The following is a 21,450-nucleotide window of genomic DNA, read 5'->3' as shown; positions in this document are numbered from 1 at the left end:
TTCCCCCTTTTCTACTTTCTTCTCTAGATTCTTCCCTTCTATTCTTCTTTATTACGTTTAAATCCATAATGTTCTTTATCTTATGTCGTGTATCACATGAAAGATAACAAAACAAATACCAAACAAGACTTAAGACATTACATATACAGACCTACACTGACAAGGCTCTAACTCGAGTGCCTTCATAACCTCTAGACATTGAGGGATTCATTTGAATTTTTAAATTTCCCATCACGAACTACAAATTAATAATTTTACTTTTTGTTATTCTCAATGTCAACATTAAATCCACTATTAAAAACTGAATTAAAAAAAGAGCTTGTTTACTCCTATTAATATACCACTTAGAACTCCTACTCAGGGTAAGAAAGACTTCTCCCGTAAGGGGAGTCCAAAGGAGAGGGGGAAGGGGGGTCAGGGAGGGAAAAGAGAAGAGGCAAATACATGACATTTTCACATCTGAATATACACATTTATACATACATTAATTTAAGGTTTGTGATGCACCAATAATAAATCTCTCCATACCTCGTTATGCTTTTGCCCTTTTGTACATAAAGGAGAAATAGAGAGGGAGAGAAAAAAACAAAACCTCTCCCCACCACCTCCTTTTTCATTTTAGGGTAGTCCTCCACCATTTTTCAAGGTTTCCTTCTCCCTATTTGTGGCCTACATCCGACCATGCCTGTTGGACTGGCTGTGCTCCCTCTTGTGGTTTTGAGGGATATCTGATTTTCATTCCACCAAGGCTTTAAGTGCTTCTTCTTTGGACTTCAAGATTTTAATAGTGCCTTCATGATTTAGGATTGATTTAACTGGGAAGCCCCATTTCTATGCTATATTTGCTTGTCGGAGCACATTTGTAACTCTGGAGAGGGCCCTTCTCTTGAAAGTGTTGCGATTGAAATGTCCCCAAAAATCTGTAGGTTTCCCAAGATATTTTCTGACTTTGGGTTGTCTCGGGTTGATCTCAAGATTTGTTCCTTGGTTTGATACTATATTCTCATTATCGTGTCCCTGGGTGGCTCTTCAAGGACTTTTTGGGGGTTTTGGGAGCCTGTGTATGCGATCTATTATCAGCTGTGATTTAGGATTATCTGGAAGTAATTTTTGGAATATATCTGAGATATACTGGATTAATTGCCCGGGTTGAACACTTTCTGGGATGCCTCAATTTTGTTTGGTTGTTTCTCCTTGCTCTGTCTTCCATATTTATTACTTTTGCCTTTAGATTATATAATTCTTAACATAGAAACACAGAATTTGACGGCAGATAAGAACCACTTGGCCCATCTAGTCTACCCCTTTTTTTTTATCCTTCGGGTAATCTCAACCCTTTTTGAACCTTAATTCTTTGTAAGGATATTCATATAATATATATATATATATTTAGATATATATTATCCCAAGCATGTTTAAATTGCTCTACCATCTTAGCCTCTACCACCTCTGATGGGAGGCTATTCCACTTATACACTACCCTTTCTGTGAAGTAATTTTTCCTTAAATTTCCCTTGAACCTGCCTCCCTCCAGTTTCAGTATATGTCCTCAAGTTCTAATACTTCTCTTCCTTTGAAGAATGTTTCCCTCCTGAACTTTGTTAAGACCCTTGGTATATTTGAAAGTTTCTATCATGTCCCCCCTTTCCCTTCTCCCCCTCCAAACTTGCAAGCCTTTCCTCATATTCCAGCATCTCCATGCCCTTAATTAGTTTGGTCGCCCGCCTCTGAACCTTTTCTAGCTCCAGGATATCCTTTTTGTAGTATGGTGCCCAAAATTGTACACAGTATTCGAGATGAGGCCTCACTAGTGATTTATATAATGGGAGTATAACACTCTCGTCGCTTGCATCCATTCCCCGTCTTATTAGCCTTCTTTGCTGCATCCTACTTTGGGTACTGCGCTTAGCTTGCTATCTATGTGAACACCTAAGTCTTTTTCCAGTACAGAAGCCCTCATTCCGAGTTATTCGCTAGCTGCTTTTGGTTGCAGCGCGACGATTAGGTGAAAAAGCGGCATTTCTGCGCATGCATACGGGCCGCAGTACACACGCGCCAAGTACTATCACACAAAACTATGCAGTTTTACACAAGGTCGAGCGACGCTTTTCTGACGCTCTGTTGATCGGTGAGTGATTGAAAGGAAGTGGGTGTTTCTGGGTGGCAACTGACCGTTTTCCGGGAGTGTGCTAAAAAACGCAGGCGTGTCAGGTGAAAACGCAGGCGTGCCTGGGGAAACGGGGGAGTGGCTGGCCAAACGCAGGGCGTGTTTGTGATGTCAAAGCAGGAACTAAACTGTCTGCAGTGATGGCAAGGTAGGAGTAGGTCTGGAGCTGCTCAGACACTGCAGGGAAATATTTACGAGCAGTTCTGCTAACCTTTCGTTCGCACTTCTGCTAAGCTAAGATACACTACCAGAGGGCGGCGGCCTAGCGTGTGCAATGCTGCTAAAAGCAGCTAGCGAGCGATCAACTCGGAATAAGGGCCCATGCTTCCAGTTTAACTAAGTCGTTCTGGAGAGACTCAGCATTGCCCTCCGAATTTATAATCTTACATAACTTGGTATCGTCTGCAAAAATTTACGCCAAACTCTCTAGACCTACTGTTAGGTCATTAATGAAAATGTTGAACAATAGCGGCCCAAGTACAGACTCTTGTGGCACACCACTTAGTACTTCAGTCCAATTTGAAAATGATCTATTAACCACAACGCGCTGCTCCCTATTATCTAACCAATTTCTTACCCAAGAGACATGGTCTCCAGAACTGGACACAGTATTCCAGATGGGGCCGCACCAATGACCTATACAGTGGCATTATCACTTCTCTTTTCCTGCTACTGATTCCTCTCCCTATGCACCAAGCATCTGACTTGCCTTTCTCATTGCTTTGTTGCATTGCTTTCCTGCCTTTTAGTCACTTGAAATAGTGACTCCTAAATCCCTTTTCTCCTCAGTAGTTTCCATTATAGTACCCTTGATACTATATTTAGCCTTTGGATTTTTGAGACCCAAGTGCATGATTTTTGCATATTTTAGCATTAAACTGTAGTTGCCATGTTCTCAACCATTTCTCAAGCCTACCTAGGTCATCAATTATTTGTTTTACCCCTCCCGGTGTGTCTACCCTGTTGCATATCTTTGTATCATCTGCAAAAAGGCATACCTTCCCTTCAATACCATCTGCAATGTCACCAACAAAGATATTAAAGAGAACTGGTCCAAGTACAGATCCCTGGGGTATTCCACTGGTAACATTTCCCTCCATAGATTGCACTCCATTTACTACAACTGTCTGTTTCCTATCCTGCAACCAGGTTCTTAGCCATTTAACTGTTTTATAATCCACCCCTATGCTTTCAAGTTTATTTAGCAGTCTGCGATGTGGGACAGTGTCAAATGACTTACTAAAGTCTAGATATGCTACATCTACAGCTCCCCCTTGATCTATTATTTTCATCACAGAAAAAAAGTCTTCTTCTCGAGAAGATTTGTGTGCCACAATCAGCGGAGTTTTAAATTGCTCATGATTTGAAGCATTTTACGGAGTGTAATGTGTTTGTCCATATTTTCCTCCTTGGATGTAGGGGAGTTTGTTCGTGAATGTGGGGATGTAGACAATCTATCTTTTTGTTTATTTATTGGCATTTGGGAGGGTTTAAAAAAACTTGGGTTGGAGATATTCTTAGATATAAATAGTTAGAGATATTCTTATATATAAATAGTTCATAATCTTTATAACCCCTTCTCCTCCCCCGGGCTAGTGTTCTCCCCTCAAACCCCAGTTCTTTCCCACCAAGTACCTTTCTGGATCTCTCCAGGCTGCCTGTAGTACAATGCTCTGTACGCCCTCCTCTCTCCACTTCCCTCCTGACCTCACACTTCAGGTTACCATGGTGGCTTCTGGGAAGGAGTGTGGGGTTTATGGGTTCTGGCACCGGCAGCGGCTGGTGTTTATTTGTGGCTCCCCTGGCCTCCTCTCTGGTACTCCAGTCACAAGACTGGGGCCGGGACGGTGTCGCGGGTCTCTGTAGCCCAGTCTTGCTAGCTGACCCGGCTCTCATACGGGAGTCCTATCCCGAAGCTTTCACGTGGCTCCCTTGATCTCCCGTAGCCACCTCCTCTTCTTGGGTCAGGGATGTATCCCTCTCACGTTCCGTTGCCGCTGTATCCGCCCGCCTCCCTCCCGAGTCTCACCCGGTAGTCCGCTGCAGCTGCACGCTCTGTCCTGTAGCCGTGGCTCCACGTGTTGGGCTAGCTAGCATCTCCAGCTGCTACTCAGGCTTGGAGAGAGCATTTCCTTCTTCCTCTACTCGTGATTATCCGGTCACCACCCCAGCTAGCATGGTTTTTAAGCACATGCATTGGTAGGTGTTACAGATTAGTGTAGGTTATTTTTAGTCCCCATTACAAGGGTATTTATGTCATATTTCTTATTCCACCGCCACTGCAGCCGTTACCACCACCACCTAGGCCACAGCCCAACTTTCCCAATTTGGAAGAGATCGCCATCTCCCTCAACCAATTGCGTCAATACCACATGGCATTTATGGAGCACCAGACCAGCCAGCTGGATACATTGGGTGGCAAATGCGGCGGCATACCATACCCAACTAGTATCTGTCCTGTAAGCTAATCTATTGCAGGCCAATCATAGCTGACCTGACTTCTCTCCAGTTACAACGGGAGGGAGATCTGGGACCAATTTCCAAATGGATAACTGTCTACAACCACGTCATACGCTGCTTGTATAACAAATTGCTAAAGTGAAAGAGGCCACACAAATTGTTCAGCTTGTTGTTTATTGTGCGGTAAATGTTATTGCTCATCAAAAACTCAATAAAAACATATTGTTTTGTTTTTTGTTTTTAAATACACTCTGCACATTTGGTTATACTTTCCCATCACTTATATAGACTACACTTACAATGTATGGCGGCATAGTGATTAGAATTGCTCAGGTAGGATTCCCACCAAGGCCCTATTAGTGTGGAGTTTGTACGTTCTTGCCATGTTTGCATGGGTTGCCAATGGATACTCTGGTTTCATACCACTAACTTCAACACCAGACTGGTAGATTAAGAGGAACCTGAGAAAAATTGGAACCCGGTGTGTGATATGGAATTTAGATTGTAAGCTCCAAAGGGACATGGATCGATATGACTGATTACCTGTAATAGCAACTGCGCATACCCAAGATGGCTGCCTCCCCTTATACTAATATGCAAATGAGTTTATTCCTATTGGGAGTTTATTACAGATTTATCGTTACCACAGATTTCTTATATAAAATATTAATGTAACCCTGTCTAATGTCTACAGACTCGAGGACACTCAACTGTGACCATTTCATGCCGGACTTCCATGGCAGGATGTAATGGAGTCCGAGATTGCCTGACATGCGGAATACTGACCGATCTCTGACTTTTTATAAAGCAGCAATAATTTTCAATGCAAAACCATGCCTTGTAAATGATTACCCCTTTAAAAAGCATCAGAGATAAGCCAGGCATACCGCACATCCGGCAATCCTGGACTCCATTATATCCCACCCCCTATATTTATACCTACTCAGAAAACAGAAATGACTTCTCTCCTGTGTGACGACTCTGATGTCTATGTAAAACATTTCCACACACACAGATCATGGAAATGGCCTCTCACCTGTGTGACTTCTCTCATGTGTAACACAAGCTGATTTCTGTGTAAACCATTTCCCACAATCAGAGAACATGAATGGCTACTTCTTGTCACACATCGGCCGCCGCGCTTATCCCTGCGTGTTCGCTGGCTCTCCTGGCGGCTCTGGCCTCCGGTGGGTTCCGGGCCCCGGCGTCTGGCCGGCGCTGCTCCCGGCGATCCTCCGGAGCAAGGGTGCCGCCATTGCACCTGGTGCCCACATAGGTGTTGTGAGCGGGTGACTTCACTTGCTCCCCTCTCCGCCAATCAGGGCAAAGCGGGAACTTCAAAAGCGTACGCTCGTCTGTGTCCGGCGCCTGAGTATCGTCTCTCCACTGTGGCGAACACCAGTGCTCCTGACAGCAGTGTGCTTACCAGCTGCTATACTCCAGCGCTCCCTGCATTCTAGGTGTCTAAAAAAAAGAAAGAGTGGGAGCGCATAATGAATCCAATATATTGTTTTATTTAAAATATTAATATGTCATCCACATAAAAATGCAGTACATGAACTAGCCTAAGAATAAACCATTGATATTATATAAATGTAAACGAGACTGCCATATCTCATAAGGTGTCTGCCTGCAAATTCATTTCTCCAGTGTCTTTAAACATCGCTCACAAGTTCTTCATTTCTTCAGTGTCTTTAAACATCGCTCACAAGTTCTTAATTTCTTCAGTGTCTTTAAACATTGCTCACAAGGTCTTCATTTCTTCAGTGTCTTTAAACATCGCTCACAAGGTCTTCATTTCTTCAGTGTCTTTAAACATCGCTCACAAGTTCTTCATTTCTTCAGTGTCTTTAAACATCGCTCACAAGTTCTTCATTTCTTCAGTGTCTTTAAACATCGCTCACAAGGTCTTCATTTCTTCAGTGTCTTTAAACATCGCTCACAAGGTCTTCATTTCTTCAGTGTCTTTAAACATCGCTCACAAGTTCTTCATTTCTTCAGTGTCTTTAAACATCGCTCACAAGTTCTTCATTTCTTCAGTGTCTTTAAACATCGCTCACAAGTCCTTCATTTCTTCAGTGACTTTAAACATCGCTCACAAGTTCTTCATTTCTCCAGTGTCTTTAAACATCGCTCACAAGGTCTTCATTTCTTCAGTGTCTTTAAACATCGCTCACAAGTCCTTCATTTCTTCAGTGTCTTTAAACATCGCTCCCAAGGTCTTCATTTCTCCAGTGTCTTTAAACATCGCTCACAAGTTCTTCATTTCTAGTGTCTTTAAACATCGCTCACGAGTTCATCAGTGTCTTTAAACATCGCTCACGAGTTCATCATTTCTTCAGTATCTTCAAACATCGCTCACGAGTTCATCAGTGTCTTTAAACATCGCTCACAAGTCCCCATTCTTTTATGTGCCTCAGCATCGTGCCCGACCCTTCTCATCATAAAGTTCTTTGCATTTGACATCAATTATAACTGTTACATTTCTGCATGAGGAAAACCTATATCCGGCTATCTCTACTCCGGCCCAGCTGTGGTTCCTCTTCCCGACCATCGGAAGAACCCCCGAGTTCACAACACTCTCAATTCAGGTCAGTGATACTTCTCACCTGTGTGTATTTTCATGTGTGTAAAAAGAGAAGATTTCGTTTTCAAACATTTCCCACACTCTGAGCATGGAAATGGCTTCTCATCTGTGTGAACTTTTTTGTGTGCAAAAAGAGAAGACTGAGCTTTAAAACATTTCCCACACTCAGAGCAACTAAATGGTTTCTCACCTGTGTGGCTTCTCTGATGTATAACAAGCAATGATTTCTGCACAAAAGATTTCCCACACTCAGAGCATGTAAATGGTTTCTCACCTGTGTGACATCTCTGATGTTTTACAAGATTTGATTTCTCTACAAAAGATTTCCCACACTCAGAACATGGAAATGGTTTCTCACCTGTGTGAATTCTCTGATGTACAACAAGATGTCCTTTCGATGTCAAACGTTTCCCACACTCAGAGCATCTAAACGGCTTCTCACCTGTGTGACTTCTCTCATGTGCAACAAGTTTTGATTTTTTTATAAAATACTTTCCACACTCAGAACATGGAAATGGCTTCTCACCTGTGTGACTTAGGTTATGCTTAATAAGATCTGATTTGTTTGTAAAACATTTCCCACACTCAGAACATAGAAAAGGTTTCTCACCTGTGTGAATTCTCTGATGTACAACAAGATGTGATTTCTGAGTAAAATATTTTCCACACTCAGAGCATGGAAATGGCCTCTCACCTGTGTGACTTCTTTCATGTACAGTAAGATCTTTTTTATATGGAAAACATTTCCCACATTCAGAGCATGGAAATTGTTTCTCACCTGTGTGACTTCTTTCATGTATAGTAAGATATCTTTTACATGGAAAACATTTCCCACATTCAGAGCATGGAAATGGTTTCTCACCTGTGTGACTTCTCTCATGTATAACAAGACGTGATCTATCTATAAAAGATTTCTCACACTCAGAACATGGAAATGGTTTCTCACCCCTGTGACGCATCAGATGTCTGCGAAGATCTGATTTCTGTGTAAAACATTTCCCACACTCAGAACATGGAAAAGGCTTCTTACTTACGTGACTGCTCTTATGTTTAACAAGAGCTTGTTTATGTGTAAAACATTTCCCAATTTTAGAAGAGGAAATTATTGTATCACCGCAATGACCTGTACTAGGTGCAGTAGTATGTGAGTTACCAGGAGAACATTCCTCAATAATAGATGGATCAGATGATATATCTGCACTGTGAAGTGCTGGATGTATATTTAGTTTAATGCAGTTTTCTTCTGGAGATCCTCGTGTGATGTTCTTATCTTCTAATTTACAATCTGGAGACCAAACAAGATGTCCCTCAGAGGTATTCCTTGTATTGCATCCATCTGGTGGAAATAAAATAGTTAACCAAGTCTTCTTTAGCAGAGGCATCATTAATCACAATATGACCTCACCACTATTCTCAGGTGTGTGCTCAGTAAAGACTCATGTGCAATATTTTTGGTGTGTCACCTTTCACACTCAGAAACATAATACTGGAGAAGAACAGAAACAAGGAGAGTTTTATGAGAGTCTGGCTGGCTTCCCATCAGAGTGCCTGAGAAGCCCAGCAGATGAAGGTGTTTACCTCTTACCCATAACTCCTGTGGATGACAGATCTGGAGATAACGTATCTGTGTGAGGCACACAAGTTGTGCCCTCCTTGGTGCAATAGCACGCTCAAAACCAAAGGGATTCAAGCACAGCCAATGAGTGGCTCTTATTTCAAACATGCTATCCCTGGTTTGGAATAAGAGGCATTGCCAGTAGACAGCCAATCCAGAGCAGACGTGGTGAGCCGGGATTGTGGAGAGCTCCGTCCACAGGTGGCACATCAAGAAAGAAGAGCGCCTGGAAGGAGTAATTATAATGGCAAATAATAGGCCAGAAGGAGAAGACTCTGAGGAGGCAGCTAAGCATTGAGAACCACGGCTAACAGTGAAAGCCAAGAAGGAAGCTGAGGACTGGAGAGGCCAGCAGTGGTGGGAATTCAAGAGAACCATACAAGGCAGCCTCTCCCTATAGACTAGGTAGACACACTTGGGACTTCACTGCTTACTTAGAATCCTCTAAACCACCAGGGAGTATGGGCACAAGGCTGTTGGTGCACACTAAATTTGGAAATAAGCCTGTAGCATACAGTAATGTCAGGTGTAAGACCCATGAATACACTGTAGGTCTGAGTGCAGGGTCCAAGGCGCAGAATAATTTCAAGTCCATGACTAATAAATATCTCTTTAATGACATGAAACATTATCCAGTAGAAATAAAGTTATTATTCCCTGACAAAGTAGAAAATAGGCCTCCTAAATAGAGTAAACACCTAGTCTATTCTACCTAGCCCAGGAGCCAGCCAGCACTAGATAACACCCAAGGGGGGACTTTCACCTGATTCCCCAGGTACAAGCAAAGAGTAATGGTCTATCACTCCCCTCAGAATTTGGGCTGTACATGTAGGAGGCTGACATTTTTTCCACCATCTCACATAAATCCAAAGGTTGTGCTTCTTCTACTACCCTTATCCTTTCATGTGTTGCTGTTTCTCTGTTCTCACCTCCATGCATAATTATTAATAAGTAGTCTCATCCACTAGAAGTTGTGTTAGTACACTACGCTCAGAGTTAGGCCAGGTTATTGTTTGCACACTAGCACTGCTGAGAGTCAGCAATCAGTGTAGATCATTAGACACCTGGTTGGGTGGTACACTAATTAGTTGAGGATTAGGAAGCTGTGCGGGTGTGTTGTCTCTTTCTCCACAGGGCTATGTGGCAGACCACAAAGTGACAAGGTTAGCTATGGTGAGTATCCATCTGTCTCTATGGGCTTCCTCTCCTCTTTTCTTTCCAAGTGCAGTGGGCTTTGCACCTCCCAGTGTAAGGCTACAGCTTTTCTCCTCTTGCACAAGCATCTACAGGTGAAAAATGTGGCCTGAAGGCAAAAGTGCTAGTGATGACCATCCACTCCACCTAGTGAGTGACATCCCATATGCAGGTGGGTTGTAAGTGATCCACGGTTGGTAAAAGGAAGAATCGAGAGACTGAATTGACCTTCTCTGTCCTTCTTTTCAAACACCTCATCCTAAATATCACTGATGGTGAAAATCTGGAGGGAGTACCAACAAAGTAACTCGTCATCTTCTGAGGTAAGCAGAATATAAGTGGAGTATGAAATAATGTGATATAAAATCTTGTACATCTATGCTCCAAAAATTGAATTCTTAATTAAATTATTTGTTCCAAACCTATACTCTGTGTGTGTATCCTTTAATATATAATAGAATACGTAGAGGACGGAGAAAGTGGTGGAACTAGCATGACATAATATATACGCTATCCTAAACTAACAGGTCCTCCGATATCTATCTCTGTCCCTACATATTATATTAGCATGTAAGGCAGATTTATTTAGTCCGACAGTGAGTAAATCGCTTAATATGAATGTAACAGAACATGGAGAGATAAAGGAGGTGACATTTACCCTGGAAATTGCTAAAAGAAGTTGGCCAAACTTCCCCATGATGTGCAGCGATCTGTCACTCCAATCTGGGACCACGGGAAGCTGGTTAGTGATGAAGGTCCAAAAAGAAAAAGTATGAACGGAAGAGACCTCACTGCCGACGCCAAGTGATCACAAATTGTTCTTGTGTCAAACAGGACCTTGGAAAATAAGGAATTCACTATTTTGCTGCCACCACCAGGCTCCTAACACGTGACACTTGGAACCACATTTCTACTCAGGGTCCTACCACTGGCACCTGTTACCGCTTGCTGCTGTGTATGTGTGGACACTCTGCTGACACACCTTCTGACTCGTGTCGGTTTGATCCCCTCTGGTCATTGACCAGGCCCTGTATTGATAACTGGCAGAGAGTGGAGATTGCAGACAGTGGGCTCAGCCCAGAACAGGTGGAGAATGGGACTGCGGGTGTCACATTCCCGTTGGTCACAAGATGAAGGCAGTCATCTTGAAGGCAAGACGTTTATTGCTCTAATAATCTTTAAGATGCCTCACATTTTGAAAGGGGGATACAGCATACAAGATGTTACAGCAGTTCAATACTTTTTGATGTCATAAAAAGTATATATCCTTAAACAGACTCACTGACCTTTTTTTTTCTCATCCAACACACAATACCACAGGGGGAAGTTCTGCCCTGTTGTCTTTACCCAATCAACTGAAGTGCATGTGCCTTGCATTCCCAAAGCATGATTACCTTTACATTTGTCCCTTATGGACAGTGGGGAGTGGTCACTTCTCTGTGCCTTGGTCCACCCAGGGTGTTAGTCACAGCCCAGGTGCTGGCTTGTCTGGGGAGGGAAAAAGTTTCCTCTACAATTACTTCCAGGAGTCTGCTGTGGGACCAAGAGTGCTTCCTTCAGTCTGAATCATAGCTCCAGAGATAGGCAACCAAGGTAACCAGGCAGAGTCTCCTTCGGACCTTGGTTATCCAGGGGCTGGCTGGGTTAGCAAACCTTTCCTCTGCCTTTTCATGCACTCTCATTTAGGAGGCTGATTGGGAAGGCATTCTATTATCATTCCTGAGAGGTGGGCTGGTGGTCCAAGCCCCAAATTCTCCCTAGACCACCAGAGATAACAGTAAGTGTCAAAATTATAGCTTGCCAACCTACAGTGCTGGGGGGCCTGGGTAGCTGGTTCTCCCTGCCCCAGCAGTGTACCCATACTGCTCTACAATCCCAGGACCAACCAACGTTACTGTGGCAGATGGAAAGGAACAAGAGGTACCCATGGCAAGGGTCTACCTGGACTGGGGAATGGGCCAAAGGGTTTGAGATGTTTAAGTCATGGATGGTTTCCCAACTGATGTAGTCCTAGGGAATGACCCTGATGGTGGAATCCATACATTATTTTCTAACTCCATCATCTGGAGTCCAGCTGCTCAGCTACAGGTGTCATCTACACCAGCACAGCCCAGAGGAACAAATCACAGTGACTAGACAACTGCCAGCAACCAGCCCAGAGGTAAAGACCGAAGCAGCAAGAATGGCACATCTACCCAGCATGCCTCTTGCCTCTGGTAGGTCAACATCACATAGCAATGCAGAGGATGTTGGATTCTGCAAGGGTGTCCTGTGATGCTGGTGGTGAGAATGAGTGACCACACTGACCTCTATATAATTGACCTGACCGAAACTGACCCTAGCAATCCCAAACTCAACCCTCTTGTACACCCAGTATCCACACTGTGGTAATATCTCCCAACACAGATATTACCCACAGATATTACCACAGATATTACACACACACACACACACACACACACACACACACACACACACACACACACACACACACACACACACACACACACACACAATGGAAGCAGAGCAGATATGTCCTAAATGAACACTGTGTCCTACACATGGGCTAATTGAACATCTATAGGTTCTTGTGGTTGCCCTTAAGGAGTAAAGCCCTGCAGCCAGTGTCTTACTGATATTCTAGGCTGAGGCTACCAGGTAGACCAGCACGAAGAGGGAAATACAGCAGGACAGAGTAAGTGGACAGCAGGACGTAGCAACATGACTAAGCAGCAGGACAGAGCAATAGAGTACGGATCAGCAGCTCATTCATAGGGAACAGCAGAATGTGGGAGATGTATAAGGACAGAACATAAAGAGTATTAGTACAGAGTCATCAAATACATTAACTGGAGCTACTGCACAATGACGTATGTGTGGTTACAGTGCTGTGTATGAGACAGTGATGCTTGTGTGAAGGTGGTGAGTGTGAACATAAAGTGACATGATGTGAGGGGAGAACAGGAGTATAATAGGTGCTGATGTCTCCTGATGTATGAGATACACTAGAGAGTGTGGTGAGGAGACTGGTCAGATCTCTGGGCTGGTAACACACAGTGACATGATGTGAGGGGAGAACAGGAGTATAATAGGTGCTGATGTCTCCTGATGTATGAGATACACCAGACAGTGTGGGGAGGAGACTGGTCAGATCTCTGGGCTGGTAACACACAGTGACATGATGTGAGGGGGAGATCAGGAGTATAATAGAGGCTGATGGCTCCTGATGTATGAGACATACCAGAGAGTGTGGGGAGGAGACGGGTCAGATCTCTGGGCTGGTAACACACAGTGACATGATGTGAGGAGGAGAGCAGGAGTATAATAGGGACTGATGTCTCCTGATGTATGAGATACACCAGAGAGTGTGGGGAGGAGACTGGTCATATCTCTGGGCTGGTAACACACAGTGACATGATGTGAGGGGGAGAGCAGGAGTATAATAGGGGATATGGCTCCTGATGTATGAGATACACCAGAGAGTGTGGGGAGGAGACTGGTCAGATCTCTGGGCTGGTGACACACAGTGACATGATGTGAGGGGGAGAGCAGGAGTATAATAGGGGCTGATGGCTCCTGATGTATGAGATACACCAGAGAGTGTGGGGAGGAGACTGGTCAGATCTCTGGGCTGGTAACACACAGTGATATGATGTGAGGGGAGAGCAGGAGTATAATAGGGGCTGATGGCTCCTGATGTATGAGATACACCAGAGAGTGTGGGGAGGAGACTGGTCAGATCTCTGGCCTGGTAACACAGTGGCATGATGTGAGGGGGAGAGCAGGAGTATAATAGGGGCTGATGGCTCCTGATGGATGAGATACACCAGAGAGTGTGGGGAGGAGACTGGTCAGATCTCTGGGCTGGTAACACACAGTGACATGATGTGAGGAGGAGAGCAGGAGTATAATAGGGGCTGATGTCTCCTGATGTATGAGATACACCAGAGAGTGTGGGGAGTAGACTGGTCAGATCTCTGGGCTGGTAACACACAGTGACATGATGTGAGGGGGAGGGCAGGAGTATAATAGGGGCTGATGGCTCCTGATGTATGAGATACACCAGGGAGTGTGGGGAGGAGACTGGTCAGATCTCTGGGCTGGTAACACACAGTGACATGATGTGAGGGGGAGAGCAGGAGTATAATAGGGGCTGATGTCTCCTGATGTATGAGATACACCAGAGAGTGTAGGGAGGAGACTGGTCAGATCTCTGGGCTGGTAACACACAGTGACATGATGTGAGGGGGAGAGCAGGAGTATAATAGGGGCTGATGTCTCCTGATGTATGAGATACACCAGAGAGTGTGGGGAGGAGACTGGTCAGATCTCTGGGCTGGTAACACACAGTGACATGATGTGAGGGGGAGAGCAGGAGTATAATAGGGGCTGATGTCTCCTGATGTATGAGATACACCAGGGAGTGTGGGGAGGAGACTGGTCAGATCTCTGGGCTGGTAACACACAGTGACATGATGTGAGGAGGAGAGCAGGAGTATAATAGGGGCTGATGTCTCCTGATATATGAGATACACCAGAGAGTGTGGGGAGGAGACTGGTCAGATCTCTGGGCTGGTAACACACAGTGACATGATGTGAGGGGGAGAGCAGGAGTATAATAGGGGCTGATGGCTCCTGATGTATGAGATACACCAGAGAGTGCGGGGAGGAGACTGGTCAGATCTCTGGGCTGGTAACACACAGTGACATGATGTGAGGGGGAGAGCAGGAGTATAATAGGGGCTGATGGCTCCTGATGTATGAGATACACCAGAGAGTGCGGGGAGGAGACTGGTCAGATCTCTGGGCTGGTAACACACAGTGACATGATGTGAGGGGGAGAGCAGGAGTATAATAGGGGCTGATGGCTCCTGATGTATGAGATACACCAGAGAGTGCGGGGAGGAGACTGGTCAGATCTCTGGGCTGGTAACACAGTGACATGATGTGAGGGGAGAGCAGGAGTATAATAGGGGCTCCTGATGTATGAGATACACCAGAGAGTGTGGGGAGGAGACTGGTCAGATCTCTGGGCTGGTAACACACAGTGACATGATGTGAGGGGGAGAGCAGGAGTATAATAGGGGCTGATGGCTCCTGATGTATGAGATACACCAGGGAGTGTGGGGAGGAGACTGGTCAGATCTCTGGGCTGGTAACACACAGTGACATGATGTGAGGGGAAGAGCAGGAGTATAATAGGGGCTGATGGCTCCTGATGTATGAGATACACCAGAGAGTGTGGGGAGGAGACTGGTCAGATCTCTGGGCTGGTAACCCACAGTGACATGAGTATAATAGGGCTGATGGCTCCTGATATATGAGATACACCAGAGAGTGTGGGGATGAGACTGGTCAGATCTCTGGGCTGGTAACACACAGTGACATGATGTGATGGGGAGAGCAGGAGTATAATAGGGGCTGATGGCTCCTGATGTATGAGATACACCAGAGAGTGTGGGGAGGAGACTGGTCAGATCTCTGGGTTGGTAACACAGTGACATGATGTGAGGGGGAGAGCAGGAGTATAATAGGGGCTGATGGCTCCTGATGTATGAGATACACCAGACAGTGTGGGGAGGAGACTGGTCAGATCTCTGGGCTGGTAACACACAGTGACATGATGTGAGGAGGAGAGCAAAAGTATAAATAGGGGCTGATGGCTCCTGATGTATGAGATACACCAGAGAGTGTGGGGAGGAGACAGGTCAGATCTCTGGGTTGGTAACACAGTGACATGATGTGAGGGGGAGAGCAGGAGTATAATAGGGGCTGATAGCTCCTGATGGATGAGATACACCAGAGAGTGTGGGGAGGAGACTGGTCAGATCTCTGGGCTGGTAACACACAGTGATATGATGTGAGGGGGAGAGCAGGAGTATAATAGGGGCTGTAATAATTGTTTATTGCTCACCTTTGCCGATATCTGTAGGAATTTCCTCCACCTTACACTGAACACTCCTTATAGATGTCTCTTCTTCTCCCTCTGTATCTTCTGCCTTATTATAAGTCACAAGCATCTTGGCTTCTTTCTTTATATCTTCTGTTTTTATATCAGTTAGTTCTTCACTCTAAATAACCCACATAACAATACAATTATATATTATTTATGTCTTATGTTGATAAAACTGATGTTTTATCTGTAAAATATCAGTGTATAAGACACACAGGTTCTCTACAGATCATATAGTGACAGTCACTTTGGTATATTGGGGAGACCCTAAATCCCACCTACCTGATCCTCCTGTGGGATCCTGTGATTCTCCTCTGTACAGTCCTGGGAATACAGAGGACGGGGACATCTCTCTGGGGTATCTCTGTTACTGGGCCCATCTGTAGGAGACACACAGTGACTGAGTACAGTGTATATATGTGATTATCAGGTGATGTGTGTATATAGGGGCCCCCATACCTGCTCTCCCCTGTACAATACATGACAGTCTCCTCTTACCCAGTGATGTGAGGGGCCGGAGATTCTCCATCATCACGTCCTTGTACAGACCCCTGTGTTCCTCTATATACTGCCCCTCCTGCATGGAGACATAGACAGTGACATCCTGATACCTTATAGGAACCTGACACACACAGTGATACAGTCATCACCCAGACACATCCCCTGGTGTTACTGTATAATGTCCCATTCCCCGCAGTCACCCCTCCAGTCATCACCCAGACACGTCCCCTGGTGTTACTGTATAATGTCCCATTCCCAGCAGTCACCTCTCCAGTCATCACCCAGACACATCCCCTGGTGTTACTGTATAATGCCCCATTCCCGGCAGTCACCTCTCCAGTCATCACCCAGACACGTCCCCTGGTGTTACTGTATAATGTCCCATTCCCAGCAGTCACCTCTCCAGTCATCACCCAGACACGTTCCCCGGTGTTACTGTATAATGCCCCATTCCCAGCAGTCACCTCTCCAGTCATCACCCAGACACGTTCCCTGGTGTTACTGTATAATGCCCCATTACCAGCAGTCACCTCTCCAGTCATCAACCAGACACGTCCACTGGTGTTACTGTACAATGCCCCATTCCCAGCAGTCACCTCTCCAGTCATCACCCAGACACATCCCCCTGTGTTACTGTATAATGTCCCATTCCCAGCAGTCACCTCTCCAGTCATCACCCAGACACATCCCCTGGTGTTACTGTATAATGTCCAATAACCAGCAGTCACCTCTCCAGTCATCACCCAGACACATCTCCCGGTGTTACTGTATAATGTCCCATTCCCAGCAGTCACCTCTCCAGTCATCACCCAGACACATCCCCTGGTGTTACTGTATAATGTCCCATTCCCAACAGTCACCTCTCCAGTCATCACCCAGACACGTCCCCCGGTGTTACTGTATAATGTCCCATTCCCAGCAGTCACCTCTCCAGTCATCACCCAGACACGTCCCCTGGTGTTACTGTAAAATGTCCAATTCCCAGCAGTCACCTCTCCAGTCATCACCCAGATACATCCCCCGGTGTTACTGTAAAATGTCCCATTCCCAGCAGTCACCTCTCCAGTCATCACCCAGACACATGCCCCCCAGTGTTACTGTATAATGTCCCATTCCCAGCAGTCACCTCTCCAGTCATCTTTCAGACACGTCACCCATTGTTACTGTATAATGCCCCATTCCCAGCAGTCACCTCTCCAGTCATCACCCAGACACGTCCCCCGGTGTTACTGTATAATGCTGCATTCTCAGCAGTCACCTCTCCAGTCATCACCCAGACACATTCCCTGGTGTTACTGTATAATGTCCCATTCCCAGCTATCACCTCTCCAGTCATCACCCAGACACGTCCCCCGGTGTTACTGTATAATGCCCCATTCCCAGCAGTCACCTCTCCAGTCATCACCCAGACACATCCCCTGGTGTTACTGTATAATGCCCCATTGCCAGCAGTCACCTCTCGGACACGTCCCACGGTGTTACTGTATAATGCCCCATTCTCAGCAGTCACTTCTCCAGTCATCACTCAGACACATCCCCTGGTGTTACTGTATAATGCCCCATTCCCAGCAGTCACCTCTACAGTCATCACCCAGACACGTCCCCTGGTGTTACTGTATAATGCCCCATTCCCAGCAGTCACCTCTACAGTCATCACCCAGACACGTCCCCTGGTGTTACTGTATAATGCCCCATTCCCAGCAGTCACCTCTCCAGGCATCACCCAGACACGTCCCCTGGTGTTACTGTATAATGTCCCATTCCCAGCAGTCACCTCTCCAGTCATCACCCAGACACGTCCCCTGGTGTTACTGTATATTTCCCCATTCCCAGCAGTCACCTCTCCAGTCAGCAGCTGAATGATCTTGTTGGTGAGTTCCAGGATCCTCTGGTCATTGTGTCTCTCATGTGTCAGTGAGAGAGGTGGAGGCACCAGGATGGGGCTCTGGCTCCTGCTCAGTCCTCCCGACACATTGGGATGTATGCTGGATGTCTCACACTCACTGGATGTCTTCCTCACTACTGTGTAATCCTGTATAAATGAGGGAAACATCAAATATCACTGTCCCCAGTCATCTCCCTGTATTATTACTATAGATATAATTGATCTCATTGTGAAGTTCCCAGATCCCCTCACCTCCCCAGTCATGTCCCTGTATTATTACTATAGATATAAATGATGTCACTGTGATGATCACAGATCCCCTCACCTCCCCAGTCATGTCCTTATATTATTACTAGAGATATAAATGATGTCACTGTGATGATCACAGATCCCCTCACCTCCCCAGTCATGTCCCGATATTATTACTATAGATATAAATGATGTCACTGTGACACTCCCAGATCCCCTCACATCCCCAGTCATGTCCCTGTATTATTACTATAGATATAAGTGATGTCACTGTGACGATCACAGATCCACTCACCTCTCCAGTCATGTCCCTGTATTATTACTAGAGATATAAGTGATGTCACTATGATGCTCACAGATCCCCTCACCTCCCCAGTCATGTCCCTGTATTATTACTATAGATATAAGTGATGTCACTATGACACTCCCAGATCCCCTCACCTCCCCAGTCATGTCCCTGTATTATTACTATAGATATAAATGATCTCATTGTGAAGTTCCCAGATCCCCTCACCTCCCCAGTCATGTCCCTGTATTATTACTATAGATATAAATGATGTCACTGTGATGATCACAGATCCCCTCACCTCCCCAGTCATGTCCCTATATTATTACTAGAGATATAAATGATGTCACTGTGATGATCACAGATCCCCTCACCTCCCCAGTCATGTCCCGATATTATTACTATAGATATAAATGATGTCACTGTGATGATCACAGATCCACTCACCTCTCGAGTCATGTCCCTGTATTATTACTAGAGATATAAGTGATGTCACTATGATGCTCACAGATCCCCTCACCTCCCCAGTCATGTCCCTGTATTATTACTATAGATATAAGTGATGTCACTATGACACTCCCAGATCCCCTCACCTCCCCAGTCATGTCCCTGTATTATTACTATAGATATAAATGATGTCACTGTGATGATCACAGATCCCCTCACCTCCCCAGTCATGTCCCTGTATTATTACTATAGATATAAGTGATGTCACTATGACGATCACAGATCCACTCACCTCTCCAGTCATGTCCTTGTATTATTACTATAGATATAAATGATGTCACTGTGATGATCACAGATCCACTCACCTCCCCAGTCATGTCCCTGTATTATTACTATAGATATGTGACATCACTGTGACACCCCCAGATCCCCCTCACCTCCCCAGTCATGTCCCTGTATTATTACTATAGATATAACTGATGTAACTGTGATGCTCCCAGATCCCCTCACCTCCCCAGTCATGTCCCTATATTATTACTATAGATATAAATGATGTCACTATGACGATCACAGATCCACTCACCTCTCCAGTCATGTCCTTGTATTATTACTATAGATATAAATGATGTCACTGTGATGATCACAGATCCACTCACCTCCCCAGTCAGCAGGTAGATTATCTCCAGGGTGATATTTAGTATACTTTCTGTTTTCAAATTTTTATTCTTGTCCATCTTCTTTTATGTTCTACGGTGTTACGCCTGTAATTTCAATACTTCTATATGAAATATTCATTATGGTAGACTTTCCGTTCATAATGCTATTTCTCCTAAGTCCACAGGATCCACAGAATAACATTGGGATATGAGGTAGCGACAGCAGATTGGCACCATACGATCAAAGCTTTTGGCCTCCCAGCATGCAACGGGTCCGTCCCTATATCCCCGCCTCCTAGCTCAGGCAAATCAGTTGTTTTTCCAAAGTTCAAGGCAGGAGCATCATAGAGAGCCCTAATCAGGCGAGAAGAACACATATGCACACCCTTCCATACAAGAAGGAAGAGGGTAGTGAGTGAAAGGATCCTCAAGTCAGGTGTGTCAGGGTGGGATCCCTGTGGATCCTGAGTACGTAGGAGAAATAGCGTTATCAACGGTAAGTCTACCGTAACGAATATTTCTCCGGCACGGTCCACAGGTTATCCACAGGATAACATTGGGATGTCCCAAAGCAATTTAGTGGTGGGGACACTCCTGATTAGACAGGAGAATCTTTTGCCCAAATTCAGCGTCCTGAGAGGCAAAGGTTTCAAAGGCATGATGTCTAATGAATGTGTTAATGGAAGACCATATGGCTGCCTTACATATCTGTTCTGCTGAAGCATCATGTTGTGCTGCCCATGAAGGACCTACCTTACGAGTAGAGTGAGCAGAGACATTAGCCGGAACAGGGAGATCAGCTTGAGAATATGCTTCTGAAATAGTCATCCGAAGCCCCCTCACCAGTGTCTGCTTGTCAGCAGGCCATCCTCTCTTGTGAAATCCGTAAAGAATGAAGAGAGTGTCTGTTTTTCCGATGGAACTGGTACGATCCACGTAGATCCTTAAAGCAAGGACTATGTCCAACGATGCACCTCCCGCAGAAAAGTCTGGCCCTTTGAAGGCTGGGACTATAATATCTTCATTAAAGGTGGAATTTAGACACCACCTTAGGAAGATACCCAGATTTGGTTCTGAGAACCACTCTATCTGGAAAAAAAAAAAAATCAGCAAAGGAGGGCTGTCAGGAATCGACTCACCACGGTCACATCTGTCCGCCGGTGCGGACTCCGTCCTGGGTCCCTGCGTTCCACTGTCATCCGCACCTCTTCCATCAGACGTCATCCTGGGCCTGGGAGCGCTCCTGTGACAGCGGGCGTGTAGCACGCCGCGTTCCCGCTAGGCCGCGGCATGGGCGCCGCCATGACAGTCTCCATCAGTCAGAGCACGGCGGCCAATCCGGTGCTTGGCCGCACCTACTTTCCTCACTCCCACCAATGACTGCACATCAGGGGGTATATCAGGAGCTGCAGGATCAGTCTGCAGGCATCCTGAACTTTGTGTCACTCCT

At 45.4% G+C, this 21,450-nt stretch overlaps 1 protein-coding gene across 1 annotated transcript; it reads right to left on the bottom strand.

Annotated features, from left to right (window-relative positions):
- Nucleotides 1-6,120: 6,120 nt before the first annotated feature.
- Nucleotides 6,121-20,078, bottom strand: LOC134996704 (gastrula zinc finger protein XlCGF57.1-like). Its single transcript, XM_063951212.1, has 6 exons — nucleotides 20,001-20,078; nucleotides 18,318-18,509; nucleotides 16,475-16,553; nucleotides 16,259-16,356; nucleotides 15,938-16,094; nucleotides 6,121-8,550 (listed from the first exon to the last, which is right to left on the bottom strand). The coding sequence occupies exons 1-6, from the start codon at nucleotides 20,076-20,078 to the stop codon at nucleotides 7,220-7,222; spliced, it is 1,935 nt and encodes a 644-aa protein (XP_063807282.1). The 3' UTR covers nucleotides 6,121-7,219.
- Between the last annotated feature and the right edge of the window lie 1,372 nt (nucleotides 20,079-21,450).

This window comes from Pseudophryne corroboree, unplaced genomic scaffold (assembly GCF_028390025.1).
Source record: "Pseudophryne corroboree isolate aPseCor3 unplaced genomic scaffold, aPseCor3.hap2 scaffold_1423, whole genome shotgun sequence".
Lineage (NCBI taxonomy): Eukaryota > Metazoa > Chordata > Amphibia > Anura > Myobatrachidae > Pseudophryne > Pseudophryne corroboree.
The sequence above is the reverse complement of the archived record's forward strand: the minus strand, read 5'-3'. Positions and strand labels throughout refer to the sequence as shown.